The sequence below is a fragment of the Leptonychotes weddellii genome, chromosome 11 (genome assembly GCF_054177405.1).
Source record: "Leptonychotes weddellii isolate Sample4059 chromosome 11, ASM5417740v2, whole genome shotgun sequence".
Lineage (NCBI taxonomy): Eukaryota > Metazoa > Chordata > Mammalia > Carnivora > Phocidae > Leptonychotes > Leptonychotes weddellii.
This window is the reverse complement of record NC_138379.1, coordinates 33,287,641-33,303,056: the sequence shown is the minus strand read 5'-3', so window position 1 is coordinate 33,303,056 and position 15,416 is coordinate 33,287,641. Positions and strand designations below refer to the sequence as shown.

Sequence of the window (15,416 nt, the reverse complement as noted above, 5' to 3'; positions counted from 1 at the left end):
CTAGATCTAGTAAATAAAATGAGTTCGTGGTTGCCTGGGTGGCTCAGTGTGTTAAGCGTCTGCCTTTGGCTCATATCATGATCCCAGGGTCCTGGGATCGAGCCCTGCATCAGGCTCCCTGCTCAGTGGGAAGCCTGCTTCTCCCTTTCCCCCTACTTGGGCTCTCTCTCTCACTATCTCTCTCTCTCAGATAAATAAATAAAATCTTAAATAAATAAATAAAATGAGTTGGTAATTACAGTCCTTCCCACAAATTAAACTGCAGGCTCAAATAGCAAATTTCTCATAACATTTAATGAAGAAGTAATACTAAACTCTTGGAGGTGGACAGAACCCTTCACAACATAATTTATAAGGCTGATATTACAGTGATACTAAAGTCAAACAGATATTCCAAGAAAATAAACTACATACCAGTATCCCTATGAACATAGATGAACATCCCTATGAACATAAAATTTAAGATTTTATTTATTTATTTGCTGGAGAGAGAGCGTGGGAGAGAGCACGAGAGTACAAGCAGGGGGAGTGGCAGGCAGAGGGAGAAGCAGGCTCCCTGCTGAGCAAGGAACCAAATGTGGGACTTGATTCCAGAACCCTGGGATCATGACCTGAGCCGAAGACAGAGGCTTAACCGACTGAGCCACCCAGGCGTCCTGTTTTCTTTTTTTTTTAAAGGGAAACATACTTTTTTAATTGAAGTAGATTTGATATACAGTATTAGTTTCAGGTGTACAGCGTAGTGATTAGACATTTATATACATTACAGAATAATCACCATGGTAAGTCTAGGAGATGGAAATGTTTTTAACAGAAAATTAGCAGATTGAATCCATCCAGGATAATAAGCTATGACCAAGTGGAGTTATCTTAGGAAGGCAAGGTAAGTTTAACATTTGAAAGTCAATATAATTTATCATATTAACAGAAAGGAAAGAAAAACTGTAGAATCATCTTAATAGGTGCAGAAAAATTATATGTCAAAATTTGAAACTCATAAGGAAAATTCAGCAAACTAGCAAAAAAAGGACCTTTGTTACCTGATAAAGATAGGTAGTGTCATTTTTGATAACAGTTAATGAATGCAGGGGATGTACACTCTCACCACTTCTATTCACTGTTGTCTTGGGGAATCTAACTTAAAGTGCAATAAACCAAGAAAAGGAAATAAAAGATTTGAAGGAAGTAAAACTTTCATGACTCCCAAATGACATGATCATATACATGTAGAATCCTAAGAAATTTATAAAATAAATCACCATGTTGTACACCTGAAACTAATATAACTCTGTATGTTAACTATAAAGAAAATAAAGGAATAAAATGTTAAAAAAAGAAATATATAAAATAACCACTAAAAATCCCACAGTTATGGGATTTAAGATGAAAATTAATTATACTTTTTATTAGTAGTCCCAAACAAGTAGACATTGAAACTTAAATAAATATATAGTATTTACAGTACAACCAAAATCATCAAACATTTAGGGGTAAATTTAACAAAGTATGTCTAAGATATTAACACTGAAAAGTGCATTACATTACCAAGAGCTGATGCTAAAATTCATTTGAAAACACAAATGACCTAGAATAGCTAAGAGAATTTTTTAAAAGAAGAATAAAGTTGAAGGATGTATACTGTCAGATTTTATGACTTAATTTAAAGTTGTAGTAATCAAGAAAGTGTTGTATTGGCATAAGGATGCATATTTAAATGTTGAGGCAGAATTGAAAGCCCAGAAATAAACTTACACATATATGATTAATTAATTTTTGACAAAGATACCAAAGTAATCCTTTGGGTTAGTGATTCTTTTTCTTCAGGGAAGTTGAAACTATCCCTTGTAATAGTTTTTCCACCATATCAGTCGGTATTATTATGGAAGAAAATGAACATGATACTATGTGGAAAAATTAATTCAAATGGAAACAAAAGTTTTAGAAGAATACAGGTGAAAAGACTTGATGTAGGCAAAAATGAACCACAAAAGAAAAAAAATATTAATTGGTCATTGTCAGAATTAAAAACTAGCTCTTCAAAATATACCATTAAAAAATTAAAAAGCCACACACACAAAAAAAAAATTAAAAAGCCACAGAATGGTGGAAATCATTTACTACACATAAATCTCAGAAGGTTTTTATCTAGGATATGTTAAGAACTCCTAAAATTCAATAAGAATACAGCTGATTTGATTTTTTAAATGGGCAAAAAATTGGAATAAAAGGCAATGTAGGGATATGGCCAATAAGCACATGGGAAAAAATGCTTGATCATTAGAAAAATGCCGCTTATAACAATGATGAGATCTCATCACACAGTTAAAATCTAAAAGCTTAACAATACTAAGTGTTGACAAGGATGTGAAGCAACAAGAATGTACATATACATTGCTGGTGGAATATAAAATTGTATATGCACTTTGTAAAACAGATTGACAGTTTCTTTTTTTTTTTTTAAGATTTTATTTATTTATTAGAGAGAGAGAGCACGAGATGGAAGAGGGCAGAGGGAGAAGCAGACCCCCTGCCGAGCAGGGAGCCCGATGTGGGACTCGATCCCGGGACTCCAGGATCATGACCTGAGCCGAAGGCAGTCGCTTAACCAACTGAGCCACCCAGGCACCCCAGATTGACAGTTTCTTTAAAAGTTAGATACTTTCATTTGACAGAACAATTTTACTTGTACACAAATGTTTATGGTAGCATTTTTCATTATAACCGAAAGCTAGAAACAATCCAGAATGCCATTCACGGGTATGTGGATCAACAAAATTGTTTTATCCACACAGGAATACTAAGCAACAATAGGGAATGCACTAGTGATACACACAAAAGTATGCATGAATCTAAAAAGTATTGAAATGAAGGCACACACAAAAAGGTACATTTGCTATGATTCCATTTATGAGAAACTCTACAAAATACAAATCTAATGTGTAGTGAAAGAGAGAAAATCGATGTTTGCCTGTGAACAGGAGGATTTTCTGGGAAGGAGTGCTAATGAATATTTTCGAGGAGGTAAATATGTTCTATATATTGATGATGATAGCAATCACTCAAATGTCTCTTTTGTAAAAGTCGACAAAATTTACCCTTTAAATGAATGCATTTAATTTTATGTAAATAATACCTCAGTGAAGTTGGGGAAGGACATCCTCCTTTGTTAGCAGAAAAAATCCTTTGTAATTTAGATGTACATCCTCTGAGGATTGAGAGTTTAACTAGATATAAACTTAGCAGCTTGCTTTTAACTCTGAAATTATCTCCTTATCTAATTCATATTTTAAAAGGAAGGTGGAAAATATGCACTAGTCTTAGATCAAGCATATAAAAATACCTAATGAGTGTCAGTGGACAAGGTTAAATAATTTAAGATTGTAGTAGATAGGTCAGGTTCTATGCAGCATGTAATATTTTGAGGAAATATGTGCTGAGGATGTATGTGCTGCTTTCACAAATATTTGATTCTCATAATCGGCTGTCAAGTAGATAGGTCAGGCATCATCATTCTCTTTTACACATGGAGCACACCGGCTCAGAAGATTATGATATAATTTGATGAAGATCACTTAGCTGACAATTACGAGAGGATCTAGAGCTCAATTCTCTCTCCACTGTGAAACACTACTTGCCTTTAAAATGTACTCTTGTTGTCTGGTCTGTATGTCTCTTTCCACCCCTCCCTTAAAAACAAAACAAAACAAAACATAACTTTATTGACATGTGTTCTTGATAAAATTCAGATTTTTTTCAGGCTGAAGTTTTCAGTATGGGTTCAGGGTATTGCCATATTAATCAGAAACATTCTTGGACATTTATGCAGTGATCAAAAAGTAATTCTAGTGTTCAGGGAATAATCAAACAAACTTTGAACATACAAAATAATACGAACAGTTACCAACAAATTATGTAATTTAACTAGTTTTCTGAGTCTGTTTACCATACTAATTTATTTCATTATGATAATTTTCAGACTAAATAAACTTGAAGATACTATTATACTAATTAAAGGAAAGATTGAAGAAGTTTGCCTTCCTGTAGAAAAAGTAGATGTTATTATATCTGAGTGGATGGTAAGTGTTTGCAAAAAAAACTACTTGTGTTGGTTTTAAAAAAAGAAAGCAGTGAATAGTAGTTTTCTGCATTTAATTATGTTTGATAAATGGCAGAATAATGGTATTATTTTAAAAACAGCTACAATCTTTTTATGGTAGTTTATTCTGATAGGGCACTTATTTACTGGCCATTTGTAATCTTTTTAAAAAGAGAATAAAGTACCTTTTTTACTTTTAAAATCATAATAAAGAATTACTGTTTTCCTATTTTCTAAATTTGTGGAGACCTAAATATGTTTGCTGAAAAGCCTGTGAGGACTAGTAAGGACTTACTAGGACTGTTTCATCAAAATTAACATGATGTTGCCACTATTGCTCTAATACTGAATGTCCTATCTTTCTTACGTCAGGCCATGTAGTCAGTGTTCTTTATCACATAAAAGAGAATTTATTAGCATGATTAAAATAATAAAATTAAGATACGTTTATAGCTTTAGAATTTGCTTTTGAAATCGTAAGTCAGGGCACAGAATGTTTATTTTTAAATGTATATGAAGTAAAACTAATGGCATTTGACAACTGATTTGACTTGTTGATATGCCAATTTGATGAAGACAAGTTAGTGTTTCCAGATAAAGATTTCTTAAGTATTTGGAGAGTTTTAAAGCCTTTTTTAAAAAACCTGTATTTGATACATATATTTTCAGTAAATGAATTTATCAAAAAATTTTGGGAAAAATGCATTTTGCTTTATAATTATCTATAAATTTTGAATAATCATAGCAATAATTCTAGCAAAATAGCAGGGATTTTAGGGAGCTTTTGAAATGTTCAGATTTAATGTGTAAGTAAATTTCAATCTAGAGCCAGTGACAGTCACTGTTGTTAGCAGTTACTCTTTTGTACATGAAAGAATATGTTGATTTTTTTATGGTAGGGTTAGCTTCTAATAATTTTTAATCACAGTGTCATTATTTTTCTTATACCAGAGAATTTGTATTAGCACTCTGATTTCTTTTATGAATTGGGTGAAAAGATACGGATTTAGTTACATATAATTAAAAATCCAGCATCTTTTTAAGGATGACAAAAAGGTGCTTTGAAGAAGTACATTTGAGGCATTTACTCATCAATAAGTTAAAATAGTGTATACTAAATGTTGGCTGACATGCTCATTTCTCCAGCACCATTTTACTTTTCTTGGAAAATGCATCTATTAAATTACTCCAAATTAGGATATAAGCAAACTGAGACAGACTTTACTAAACTTTCTGTCATTTCAGTTGAACATTTTTCCATATCTGGTTATAAATAGTTGGATAGTTCTTGACCTGCCTAGCAGAATTATATTTCTAGATATTGATATTTTAGGAATTTTCATTTCAAAATCTGAAAGATGATCTAGAAGTACTAATATTCAGTTAAAATCTTAGAGCCAGTTGGTATAATAACAAAAAATTAGCTGGATTGAGTGAATTTATGAGATCGTCACATTTACAATATGAACTTTATTGAAAAGCTGTGCTGTTCTTGGGCTTATTTGTCCTCAGGTGCATTTTATTTTACACTCTTCTCCTGCCTGCTTCTGTACTGAAGGAGGGCTAACTCTGCAGGCTGCTTTTTCTAGGCTCCAAGGACAACCATCTTCCGTGGGGTTTGGGAAACCCAACGGGAAACACTAATAGGAGATTTAAAGAAAGGGAAGAGTCAGGGCATTTCTTTGCTTCTGTTTGCCTCTAGTTGTATTGCTGGCAGAAGCCATTTCTTTTGTGACTCCAGTTCCCACTGGATAAGTCTGTCATAATTCCAGTGTCCACTGTGTGACTCTGCCCTGGACTCTTGTAGCACTGCTTCTTCCTTTTGTCTCTCTAGCCTAGGAATGGTAGTTCCTTCCTAGTGTCTGCTGATGTCCAGTTGTCTCAGTCCCTTCTTGATCACTTACCATATCTTTTACCCTCTCTGTAACCAACTTCCTGTATTCATTTTTCTCTGTTTTCATGACCTATGGTTTCTGTTCTCCTAGACTGTAATTGATATAAAGGGTACCTTTCATTTTGGAGGACTGGTCGGGTGTGATCTCTGCCTTTATTAGGAAGGCATTATAATACAAATAATTCTGAGTCACCGGAACCTGGAATGAAAGCCAGTTGTTTGGAACCAAGGTGCTTTCAGAAGCCCTTCACTAAGAGAAATAAATCAGTGTATTCAGGAAGTATTTCCTTATTCCTCTTCACAAGGGTGTAACTTAAGAGTTTGCATTATCTTACTGTCTCCCTTTCCTTATAGACATCAGTGGAATTGAAGTCTAGCAGATCATGTTAAATGTGTTAGGTGGAGCATTAGACACTATAATTTATGGCCGTTATTCTAAGGCAGTCAACTTTGGATAGCCTTATTTCTCTAATAAAATTTGCATTAAGCTTTTTAAGTAGGCTTATGCTGGAATGTTTTGAGTCAACTTTGTGGATTGGCAATATTTATAGTACTTTCTAAATCCTGTAAATCCTCTTCTAAATTGGGTACTTCTAGGATTTCTGAGCTGAGTAGTTGGAAAATTCCAAATACCTAATTAACAGGAGGAACAGGTATGCTTTCTAAAATATATCCAACATTTTCCAGATATTCCTGCTTTGGCTGAAATGATGGGCCAGTGGTAGATGACTGAATATTTTAAATCTATTTTAAACCCACATTTTCATGAACCAGCATTTTAAAACTAAGATATATTGCACAGAATCCTCTCTTTGCCTTTTTTTTTTTTTTAACATATGGTGGTAATGGTACAAAAATCTAGAAAAACACCATTTTAAGCCATAACATACATTTTTTTCTCTTTTTCTAAAAGTATTTTCAACAAGAAAGGTCAAAAAAAGAATATACTCGGCATAAAAATTGGACTCAGATGTTTAATGGACTTGTAATGCAGTGTAGCAATGTAGGTATTGTATGTTACAGAGATGTACATTTTGTTTTCTTCTCCTATAGTCCACTAACTATTCCATGTTAATCTAGATTTATTTTTTTGTCTACAACTATTCATGAACTTTGCTTTATTTTGGAAGATGTTCTTAGTTAAGCCTGCTTCTCCCTCTCCCACTGCCCCTGCTTGTGTTCCCTCTCGCTGTGTCTCTCTCTGTCAAATGAATAAATAAAATCTTAAAAAAAAAAAAGAACGTAATTTTAAAAGCCAAATCATTGCTGTTAGCATATTGTTTAATAAGCCATCACTTGCCTCTTAGAGTTATGAATTTTCAGACTTAGGCTTTCTTTTAATTTTATATTTTCATTTTTTATTGAATGGAATTTCCATTTGGTAAAATTATTATCAGTTATATAAATAACTGGTATTAAATAAATAACTGAAATTAGCCAATATTAAATAAATAACTGAATGAATAAATATGAGTTAAATCAGTTTAATCTCTATAAGATGTTAGTATTTATGCCTAAGAGTATCTCCTTTCATTTTCCATATTTTACTCTACCAATAGAGCCATTCTTTATGACATCTTATTTCTGATTGTCTAATAAAACTGTCCAAAGTAAGTGTCCCTAATTCTGTGCTACAAACCAGTTAAGCCAGATTGACTCATTTGGTGTTAGTGTTTTCCATCTATGTTTTCAGTGTGACCTCCTTATAAATACATAGATAAGATCCTGGCATCATATGATACGATTGCCAGTGATGATTCTTGTTTGCACCTTTGTTTTTTTCCATCATCAGGATTATCAGCAGAATTATACATTAGGTGAACTTTATATTTCATTGTCATGATCATTCCTGACCTACATTAAAATTGTCTGAAGTCCCTTTTAGCAATTTTTCTATCTTGGCTTGCTTCTCACAGAAGCTACCTAAAATTTCTCCTTAAAATATTCTTGGATGTGTCCTTGAAATTTAAGAATTAACTTTCCTACCTCATCTTCACCAGCACAAGTGTATCTGTGTAATACACATGAATGCACATACCCACACCCACAGTGGTATCTTTTGTTCATATTTAATACTCTTTATTAATGAGTAGCATTTCAAGATATCATTTAAAAAACAACATGGCTTGTGATTTGGCTCATCAACAGTCCACAAACTGACCATGAAGCCTGTCATAGGTCACATTTTTTTTTTTTTTAAAGATTTATTTATTTGACAGAGAGAGACACAGAGAGAGGGGAACACAAGCAGGGGGAGTGGGAGAGGGAGAAGCAGGCTTCCCGCGGAGCGGAGAGCCCAATGCGGGGCTCCATCCCAGGACCCCTGGATCATGACCTGAGCCGAAGGCAGACGCTTAACGACTGAGCCACCCAGGCGCCCCCATAAGTCACATTTTAAACTGGTGGACGTTGAAATGTTTTTGTCGTTTTTAGTCTGACAGTGAAGCCATGTCATTTCAGCCAACTGCCATGAGCATAGGTGACCTTTCCTGGTCTGTTTTTAACAACACAAATTAGAGTGTATTGTAATTAATTGTTCATGTACTTTTTTCCATTCTCCTGAGACTGGGAGCTAGGATTTACTTGGTATGACCAGATTCTATCACAGGGCTTAGCATGATGAGGGAATGTACACCATAAGAGAACTTTACAACTTAGAAATTCACTGGCCATAGATATAATCTTATTTATAATTTGCTATACAGCACATGAAGTCAGGAAGGTAACATATGACAGGGTTGAGAATGGTGCTCTGGAGTCAGACTACCTTACCCTTCGCCCTGTTTTCTGCTTAGGTTTGTTGCCTTGGGCATGTTACTGAACTTGTCTGTGCCTCAGTTTCTTTCTTTATAAAATGAAGATAATAGTAATACCTACTTCATAGGGTTTTTGTGAAGATTAAGTAAGTTAATAGATATAAATTTCTTGAAGCATTTTCTGCACATAATAAAATCTCAGTAGTTAGCTCTTTGGTTTTGAAAATTGTATAGTCTATTAAGCACTTGCTAACTAATGAATGAGCTGCCTGACTAGGTTATTCAGTAAGTAAAATTTGAAAATGGTAATATACATGAAGTAAAGACTATTAACACTTGGGTGAAGAACATTCCTAGTGCTTCCCCCCTTGGTTTATGAGCCCTTTGTTAAAGCAGAAGAAGTAATGCTGTTTACTTCTACCTGTGAATGAAAGAAAGCTCCTAAAATTTTCAGTTTTCATTTTCAGACAGTTGGACATTTAATATAAACACAGTTAGATTATCCTATGTAACTGAGTTGGCACAGTTAGTGTGAAGTCTCTACTTAAAAGTTATCCATGAATAGATATTTGATTCACAAGAGTTGAGTAATCATATAGATGCCACCAGTTTGTAATAAAGAAAACTTGCTCATACACACCTCAACCTGGATTTAGAGAACCTGCCAATCATGTGTTTGAGAAATAACAGATTAGGTATGGTGTGAAGATTTGGGAGGGAAAAAGCATTATTTGTATTTCTGTGGAATGCAAAATTCTCACAAATTTTTAAGATAAAACATTAGCCTTCATAGCTTTTTGAGCCCTCCCAAGGCTGATTTTACTAAGTCCTTCCTAGTTCCTTGGGAGTTTCAATCCATTCTCTTTTGCCATTTAGAGATACTTCAAGGGACAAGTTTAAGAAGCCATGACTTACACTGCTTTTTGAAACTGATTTAAAAGGACTTGATGAAGATAATTGTCCTCTGAGGTTTTCTTCTCTTGGGTTACAGATCTTTCACATGTTATATTTTCTTTAATAGAGTCTCCAAATAGGCAAAATTTAGATAGATAGCAGAACTATGAAGTCATTGTTCAGTTAGGTGAAGTGAGAATTAGGGCAGGAGTTAGTTACAGTAAATTTTGATCTGTTCTTAGGAATGAATGTTTTTTTCTGACCTGTTTTTGGTAGATTATGTATTTTGAGTAAATTCTTCAGTAGTGGTGATAACATCGATTTGGTCTGCTCTATTTTCCATTCTCTTCCCTTTATCCATTTTTAATACTAGAATATTTATTTGGGAATACCCAATATAAAGTAACATGAAGTTGAATGAATTTGAGGCTACCTGATCTCAGGAATTCAGTCTTCAGTCTTACTTTTATTAATTTGTGCTTCTGTCCAATAAAAGCAAGTGACCAGAAACAAACCCAAGGCTTAATCTAGTTTCTGTTATTAGGAAATGACATGTAATTTGTCTTGATCAGTTTTGCTAAAGGTTTGTCATTTACTGCTCTTTTCAAAGAACCCGAATTGTGCTTTGTGTTGATCTGTCAACATTTGTTTTCTATCGTATTGATTTCCGCTTCAGTCTCTATTTCCCTCTACTCTCTTTAGAGTTTAATTTGCTGCTCTTTTCTAGCTTCTTGAAAAGGAAGCTTATTAGATCATTGATTTCCAGCTTTTCTTTTTCTAATATTTGGCATTAGAAGCTAATATTTCTAAGTACTGATTTAGCTGAATCCCACATTCAAGTGATTTTTTAAAAGATTTTATTTATTTGTTTGTCAGAGAGAGAGAGAGAGAGTGTGTGCACAAGCAGGGGGTACAGCAGGCACAGGGAGAAGCAGGCTCCCTGCTGAGCAAGGAGCCTGATGCAGGACTCGATCCCAGACCCTGGGAGTATGACCTGAGCCAAAGGGAGACGCTTAACCAACTGAGCCACAGAGGCGTCCCGACATTCAAGTGATTTTTAAAAATAGTTCTAAGTATTACTTTTTTCCTGAATTATTATCTTTTATGCTGTTATTAAAATAAGAAACACTCAAGTATTATCATATTTGAGAGATAATCTACCATTAATAAAGCAAAATCCCTGGCACTCTTGTTCTCTACATAAGCTGATGATGTGCTCTGAGGAACCCTTATTGCAGAACCAGTAAACCCTGAAGAGCACACATTTTACTTTTTTTTCTTAGGGATATCAGTTTTGACGTCATTTCCTCTTTCCTTGTTCAGTTCTATTGTGACTACTGTTTTTTAGAAGAGAAAACACACACACAGTTTTTTTTATTAGATAAGCAGTAAGCCAGAATGTGATGTGCATAACAGGCAAACACTAAGAGATTGCAAAGACAGAAAGAAATCTCATTCTTTTATACAGCCAACAGATAAAACCCATTACAAGCATGTTCCTGAGATAAAAAATAGTAAGTTTTGTGACTGTTTTTAATTCCTAGTTTTTTCCATTTCATTACATAACCAGAGAAGGAAATTCTGGAATGCAATTGTATAAGAATTTGAAAGGCAGTACATAATTCAAATATTTAATAATGTTTAAAGACTAGTGGTTGTCACATTCAGTGTGCTTATGGTTCATTTTGGCATTCTGTGAAATTTCAGTTAATTTCTTTTGGCTATATTTCTCTTGGAGATCTTTATTTTTTTATTATTTTTCTGAGAGCTCCTTATTTATTCTAGTTACCAATCTGTTGTTAAGGCTCTTCTCATATTTTCTGCATCTCCTGGTTTCTGGGCACATATTAGAATTTAACTCTCTGTCCCCTTCGAAGTCAGATGTGGCCCTATGACTTACTTTGGCCAGTGAAAGTCATATCCAGACAGAATGTTTAACATCCGGTACACAGTTTTCCATACCCCCTTTTTACACATCAGTTACTCTGGAAGCTTGTATTAATATGAACCCTCTGTCAGCCTGACTTCTGAGTAATTATAATAAGCAATGACTCTTGTCAGCCTGTAATGTAAGAAATAAATCTTTTCTGTTTTCAGTGATGATTTGGATACTGTTTGTTAATGTAGGATAACTTAGCTTGTTGATGGATACAACTGATGGATTCCCTATCAGTTATGTTTGTTAGCAGCACATGGCTTATCATTGCATTATTTTTTGGTGTGATTTGATGAGTAAGACATACTTAATGAATTAAGTTTACCAGAATTCTTTTATTGTTTGAGTTTTTGTATCTTATTTAATAAATCTTTCTTGAATTGCCATTACATATTTATTAGACTTATCTATCTTTTATGCCTCTTATACTCCTTCATATTTTCTCTTGTTTTGACTTTTTTGGCTGTATTCTGGATAATTTCTTCAGTTCAGTCTGCCAACTTACTAATTTTTTCTGAAGCTCCTTCTAATTATCTGTTAAACTCATCTATTGAGTTTTATCTCATTTAAAAGATTTTTTTTTTTTTTTACTTCTAGGAATTCTCTTTGGTTCTTTTAAAATTTTGCTTGCTTGTTACTCTTATCTTCAAGCCTCTTTTAATCTCATAAATCGTAAACAATATCCAGCAGTTTTGCATATCTGCTTTTGCTGACTACTGTTTCTACTAGCCTTCATTCCTGGTGCTTGGTGCTTATTTATTTGAGTGTTTAGTACTATTTGATTATTCTGCCATATATTTTCTAAGGAACTTTATCTGTGGAAAACTCTTTGGTGCTTGGGTTTTACCCCAGATAATTTGGCATTTGTTTTTGCTTTGTACCTGGGATATTTACAGATGCAGACCACTGTTATTTATTCTTTTTAATTTTTAAAAACACTTTATTAGGGAAAATTTCTAATGTAAAAAATTTAGAACAAATGTTTCAATGAACCTTATGCACCTATCACCCAGCTTCAACAATTGTCGATATTTTGCCATTTTTGTTTTATTTATCTTTGCACTATTATATTTTTCTGCTATCTTTTTTTAACTGATAAGGACTTTTTTAAATGTATATTTATTATGTCATTGAGCCTAACAAAATTACCGATATAGGCACAATTCCATATTCAAAAAAAATTCCTAATATTCAGTCTGTGTTCACATTTCCCTGATTGCTTCATGAATTTTATATATTTTTTTACAATTGATTTGTTTGAATCAGGATCTGAGTTATGTCTACATGTTGCATTTGATTAATTTATCTCATAAATCTTTTTTTAATTAAGCTTTTTATTTTGAGATAATTGTAGAATAATAATCCAGATTATTAGATTAGATAATCCAGAGAGACGCCTTATTCTCTTTACCCGGTTTCTGTAACATCTTAAAATCTATGGTGCAGCAGCACAACTAGGATGTTGATACTGATATTGATACCATTGGATACAGAACAGTTTCATCACGACAAGGAGCCCTCCTGTTATCCTTCTATGGCTAAACCACCTCCCTCTTCCATTCGCCAGCCTTGACTTCTGGCAGTCACTAATCTGTTCTCAATTTGTATAATTTTGTCATTTCAAGAATGAAATGGAATTGTACAGTATGTGACCTTTTCGGGTTGGCATTTTTCACTTAGCTTAATTCCCTGGAGAGTCATCCAAATTATTGTACATATCCATAGTCTTGCCCTTATTTCTGAGTACTTTTCCAGTGGTATGAATATACCAAAGTTGTTTTAACCATTTAACTTTTGAAGAATATCCAGTTTGGGGCTATTACAAATAAAGCTGTATGAACATTTGTGCATATATGATTTTGTGTGAACATAAGTTTTCATTTCTCTCAGATATATGCCCAAGAGTACAATAGCTAGTCATATGGTAATTGCATGTTTAGTTCCATAAGAAACTGCCAAACTGTTTTTGCAGAGGGGCTGTACCATTTTATATTCTTACAGCAATGTGTGACTGTTCCAGTGGCAGTATCTATCTACATTCTTGCCAACATTGTATATTGTCACTATTTTTTATTGAAGCCATTCTGATAGGTGTATAGTGATATCTCATTACAATTTTAATTTGCATTTCCCTAATGGTTAATGATGTTAAACATCTTTTCATGTGCATATCTGCCTTCTGTATCTTTTTCAGTAAAATGTTTGTTTGTGTCTTTTGCTTTTTTTCTATTTGGATTGTTTATTTACTGCTGAGTTTGATAGTTCTTTTTTACTAGTTCTTTATTGGATATGTGGTTTGCACATATTTTTTCCAATTTATAGCCAGTCCCCTTAACAAGCCTTTCACAGAGCAAAAGTTTTTAATTTTGATAAAGTCCAATTTATCAATTTTTACTTTTATGGATCATGCTTTTGATATCAAGTCTAAAATCTATCGTCTATACATTCACCTCCTCCCTTTTTTTCTTGCCATTCTTTGAAGAAACTCAGTCAGTTGTCCTGTAGAATTTTCTACTTTCTAGATTTTGATGATTGCATCCTCATGGTGTCACTTAATATGTTTTTCTATCCCTTGTATTTCTTGTAAACCAGAAATATGGGGTCCAGAAATAGAGGTTTAACAAATTAAAGTTGTTGTTCCCCCCCCCCCCGCCACCAGAATACTTCATGGGGGGCAGTGATGGTTAGTTTCTGTTGCCTTGAATCAGGGGACTCAATGTCTGGTTGTCTCCTTCTATTATGTTAAGGTTGATCAGTGGCTTTTTGGAGCTGTCAGCCTAATCTATTCATTATAAACCTACCTAATGGTTTTAGAAGCTATTGAAAATGATTTCTTGGATTCATTATTTCATTAAAAGTTGCCAAGTTACGATATTCTACCTGTACCAATTATTCTCTATTTGTTAGCTGAAATTATTCCCAAAGTACTTTCTCTCCTCAAATATTTGGTTATGAACTGTAATTTGAATAGGAAAAATAGGATAAAATTTCAGTATTTTCTATTTATTTGCCATTTTCAGAGTAATGAATTGTCATGCAATGTCATTGCTTATATATGTTTATTTTAGTGGACAGATGTAGCTATTTTTTTGTTATGAAAAATTATGCGTTTATACTGATTTTTCCAAATTAAGATTATGGAATTTTTTAAGTTTTTAATTTTATACTTGTATTTCTTTACAGAAAATCTTGATTTCTAAGATAATGCTAATTACTTATTGACTTTATCATGTAATTGCCCATTGTAGTTTTACAAATTTTATACCACCTTTATTACTAACAGTAAGGCTTCTACATGCATTTGAAGATTTCTTTGTAATTTCTTTTGTTCTAGAATATAGCTCATGGGAAATATACAGTCTAACTACTGTGTTTGAAAGTCATTTGAAGTAATTAATTTCACAGGTTAGTATGTCACCAACGTGACATACAATCAGATTTATTTATTTCCTTGTTCTTCAATTTGGGACATTGCTTTTTCCTTTATTTAGTTTAATTTTGTGTTTTAATTATGAAGAAATGATGTGATTCTATTTCTTTTGTCTCTTAGTGAATAACCTTTTTATAAGCTTTTGACTTTTTAGAAAAAATATTAGATATTTATGTATTTATATTTTCACTCTTGTTATATAAAAGTTAGCATACTTTATACATTGTTATATATGTGTATATATATGTACTGTAATATAATTCTCTTCAACAGAAGTACTATCTAATACTTTAGTTGTAATTTTTAAAGTAGAATATCCAGTTATAAAGATTTTTTTTTCAACTGGTATGGGGATTGGGAACATTTTTAGAAATTAATATTTATTGGGGCACTTGGCTGGCTCTGATAGA

General features: G+C 33.2%; 1 protein-coding gene across 1 annotated transcript in view; it reads left to right on the top strand.

The window, feature by feature from the left end:
* The window catches only part of PRMT3 (protein arginine methyltransferase 3), a 139,571-nt gene that overhangs the window by 41,688 nt on the left and 82,467 nt on the right, over positions 1 to 15,416 (top strand). Inside the window, exon 10 of the mRNA XM_006737621.3 lies at positions 3,977 to 4,076. Coding sequence (XP_006737684.1) covers positions 3,977 to 4,076 — 100 coding nt within the window. The remainder of the gene's footprint in view (positions 1 to 3,976; positions 4,077 to 15,416) is intronic.